This window comes from Muscardinus avellanarius (genome assembly GCF_963383645.1).
Source record: "Muscardinus avellanarius genome assembly, chromosome: 16".
NCBI lineage: Eukaryota > Metazoa > Chordata > Mammalia > Rodentia > Gliridae > Muscardinus > Muscardinus avellanarius.
Genome location: NC_137802.1, coordinates 35,994,324 through 35,998,438, shown reverse-complemented (window position 1 = coordinate 35,998,438; position 4,115 = coordinate 35,994,324). Strand labels below are relative to the sequence as shown.

Sequence of the window (4,115 nt, the reverse complement as noted above, 5' to 3'; positions counted from 1 at the left end):
GAAACAGGGTCTCACTAAGTTGCTGAGAGCCTCACTCAGTAGCTGAGGCTGGCTTCAAACCTGAGTGATCCTCCTTTTCTGCCTCCCAAGCGCAGAGATTACAGGTGTGCGCCACCACGCCCGGCTAAACACCAGTATTTTTTAAACCCAAGGTGAAAACTATAATCACCAAGTATGTGATAAAACACAGGAACACTTTTATTTTCATCTCAGGAATTTCTAAATTTGGGAAGGAAGATGAACTTTTTCTGTTAGAATTTGACAGGCTTGAACGATGTGTAACAGGGTCAGCATTATCCAAAAGACCATCTAGTACAGTTTTAGGTGACCAGTAACTTTGTCAATGAGGTCTGCTGGTCCTGGCCCAATTCCTAGGACAGTTCGAGAGCCTGGTTCGATCTGAGTACGTCCAGCATCTTGGATTAAACTTACAGTCAGTCCGAGCATCTTTGCGTGGGTCAATAATTCCATCAGGGTTTCTTCATCAGGGGCTTTGACTACCACTTTAGGCTGCCCACAATATTCCCACTGTTTGAGCACATTAGGGTTTCTCCTTTGAATTTGCTTGTAAGCAGAAACAGCAGCATGAGAACACTGGGCAGCAACTTTTCCTTTTCCCATCTTTAGGTCATTTCGAACCACAAGAATCATTTTGTACTCCCCACTCTCTCCCAAGATGCTTGCTTCAGTGCCAGTCTCTGTGTCTGTCTCTTGAGTAGAACTTTTAGGGAGCATCCCAAAGCGTACCCGGAGACCCCAGCCCAGGCACATGCCACAAGCGACTCCAGCAGCCAAGCTGAGTGTGCCAGGATGAGCCAGATACTCCATAACCAAGGATGTGGAGAGCATCTGAAGGAGAAGGAAAAAAGTTACTATCCAGCAGTGAAGGTATAACCGTATTAGATAGCACCTTGACTATAAGTAGTAAGCAATATTTTAGATCTATATGAGGTCATCCCAATAAAAAAGCAGAATATACTTTGGGTCTTCTGCATGTTCCCCATTCCTATGCATCCCTGTGCACTAGGTAAGATTCCAACAGCCTCATCAAACAGGTTAGGTTATTTATTTTTGCGGTACTGGGGATGGAACTCGGGCTTTTCTACCTCCGAGCTATACTCCTAGACCTATTTTATTTATACTTTATTTGAAAACAGGGTCTCAAATTGCTGAGAGCCTCACTAAGTAGCTGAGGCTGGCTTCGAACCTGTGCGATTCTCCTGTCTCAGCCTCCCAAGTGCGGGGATTACAAGCGTGCGCCACCACACTCGGCTAGATTAGGTCATTTAGAATTGACATGAGCAGTATCTTTCTGGTTCAAAAACTGTTAATCTTCCCTAAATCTTGTGGCAAAAGTAAATAAGTAAATGTTTTGTTTAACCAATATGCCTAAAAGATCTGAAGAAACCAAAGATAACTCATCCCTTCTCTGGAAAGCAGTGTCTGTGTTTTCAAAATGCAAAGATTCTCAACAGAGACGGTACCAACCCCTCAATGCAGCTCTCTATTGTCACGTGACAAATGGGGAGACACACTACTGAAATTTACCAGGCACAAGGAAAGACATTAAAAAGCCTACAATGAAGCTGGGCGTGGTGGCGCATGCTTGTAATCCCCGCCCTTGGGAAGCTGAGACAAAATCGAGGATTGCGCAGGTTTGAAGCCAGCCTAGGCTACTTAGCGAGACCCTGTTTCCAAATAAAATATAAAACAGGGCTGGGAGTATAGCCCGGAGGTAGAAAGCCTTTGGGTTCTACCCCCAGTACTACAAAAATAAAAAAAGCCTGCAATGATAAAGAGTTCTACCAGTGGACATCTAAGTGGCAGAAAACTATTATCTCAGATTAGAACCCAATTTAATTTTACATAAAAACACAAAGCATTTCTAGCAGAGTTTTAATATACACTGAGTTTTCTAGAAGTATAACTATCATATGAAAAAATATTCTTTATCTTTTTTTCTTTTGTTGTACTGAGGGTAGAACCCAGGGGCACTTTACCTGAGTTACACCCCAGTCCTTTTTTGGAACCGCACTCCTCCTGTTTCAGCCTCCCAAGTACTGGGATTATAGGTGTGCGGCACCATGCATAGCCTGTTCTTTACCCTTTATTTTAGAAACTCGTTACCTCAGCAAAGCTGTTCATATTTGAGTTATTACTAAAATATCCAAATCAGACTACATATCAGACTGTTGGGATTTCTATATATTTTTATTTTTGTGGCCCTGGGGATTTAACCCAGGGGCATTCTACTTTCAAGCTACATCCCCAACCCTATTTTTTATTCTTTGTTTTGATTTTTTTTTTTTTTTTTTTTTTGGCGGGTCTGAGGATGGAGTCCAGGGGCACTTGACATCCAAGCTACCTCCTGCCCTATTTTTTATTCTTTATGTTTGAAACAGGGTTTCACTAAGTTGCAGAGGACCTCACTAAGGAGCTGAGGCTGTCTGCGAACCGCGATCCTCCTGTCTCAGCCTCCAAAGTACTGGGATTACAAGCGTGCACCACCACGCCCGGCTTGGGATCTTATATATAGGTACAGGCAAGCACCAGCTTCTTTTTCCAGTGTGAGTAGTGTTCTATGTATTTATATACAAGAAGCTGTCACATTCATAGTACCTGAAAAGTGGCATCTTTGGAATTGTGCGATACATAATCTATACGGAATGGATAATAGCTGTGGAAATGCTTTATCATTAATTTTCCTTTCGTTCTTCATTGGATTTAAGAAATAAGCCAGTTGTGGCGGCGCACGCTTATAATCCCCACGCTTGGGAGGCGGAGACAGGAGGAGCACGCAGGTTCGAAGCCAGCCTCAGCTGGCTTAACAGACTCTGTTTCCAAATAAAATATTAAATAGGTCTGGAAGTGTAGCCTGGAGGTAGAAGGCCCCTGGGTTCCATTCCCAGTACCACCAAAAACAAAACAAAACAAAACAAAACACACACACACACAAAAAAAAAAAACCAGACAGGTAGCTATTTGTGAAGTCATATGGTTGGTACATTATGAAGTATTATCAGAGATTCCCACTCTTCTCCCGACAACCACTAATCCACTTTGTGTCTTTATGGATTCACTTATTCTACACATTTTATACAAATGAAATCATATAATCAGTAGCATGTTTTAGCTTTTTTCTTTTAGCATAATTATGTGGTTGCACTTACATCTTGCTTTTAAAGGCTGGATATAAAACTAAGTTACAGTTAATATAAAACTAAAACAACCTAACCCCCTTAGCATTTAAAATTGCAAATTTACACCCAGGTGTAGAGGCAAGCATCTGTAACCCTAGTACTTGTGAGGCTGGGACAGAAGGAACACAGGTTGAAGGCCACCCTCAGCAACTCAGGCCCTTCACAATTTAGTGAGATCTTGTTTCCAAATAAAAAATAAAATAGGGTCGGGGGTATAACTCAGAGTAGAATGCCCAGGGTTCAATCCCCAATACCACACACACACGAATGCAAACCAACCCCTGACCTTAGAGGAACAAAACTAATTTCCTGAAAGGGCCACGTACTGCTATAAAATGCACAACTGCCTGTGTCCTTTAGAATCCTCACTTTCTGAAATGCCTACCTGCTGTGATTCTCCTGCTTCAGCCTCCCGAGCAGCTGGGATTACAGGCCTGTGCATACCCGCCCAACTTCTACAGGCAAGAAAGGAGAACAGGAGAATGTGAGGATGAACTTATTTGCAGAAGAAAAATGTGGCCAATGGCATTTTATTTGACACACTTTGTCGACTATTTTAGGAGAAAAAAAGGGAGGGGAAATTATTGTCTTTGGTGGAAAAGGAGCTAGTCTGTAGGGAGATCAAAAAATAGGGGTGATGCCAGGTATGGTGTTTTACACCTATTATTCCAGTTCTTGGGAGGCTAAGACTGGAGGACTACAGGTTCAACACAAGTCTCAGCAACTTAGCAAGACTCTGAGCAATCTACCAAGACCCTGTTTTAAAACAAAAAGTGGAGCTCAGAGGTAGACTACCCTGGGTTTAATCTCAGAAAGGGAGGAAGGAAGGGAGGAAGGAAAAGAGGGAGGGAAAGAAAAAGGGTTAGCCAGGCATGATGGAACATGCCTGCAACCCCAGGACTTAGGAGGCTGAAA

The 4,115-nt window shown here is 42.7% G+C and overlaps 1 protein-coding gene across 1 annotated transcript; it reads right to left on the bottom strand.

Annotated features, from left to right (window-relative positions):
- Positions 1-309: 309 nt before the first annotated feature.
- Positions 310-849, bottom strand: PTRH2 (peptidyl-tRNA hydrolase 2; the record flags this gene model as incomplete). Its single annotated transcript, XM_080713407.1, has 1 exon — positions 310-849. One exon carries the CDS (start codon positions 847-849, stop codon positions 310-312), a length of 540 nt encoding a protein of 179 aa, XP_080569533.1.
- Between the last annotated feature and the right edge of the window lie 3,266 nt (positions 850-4,115).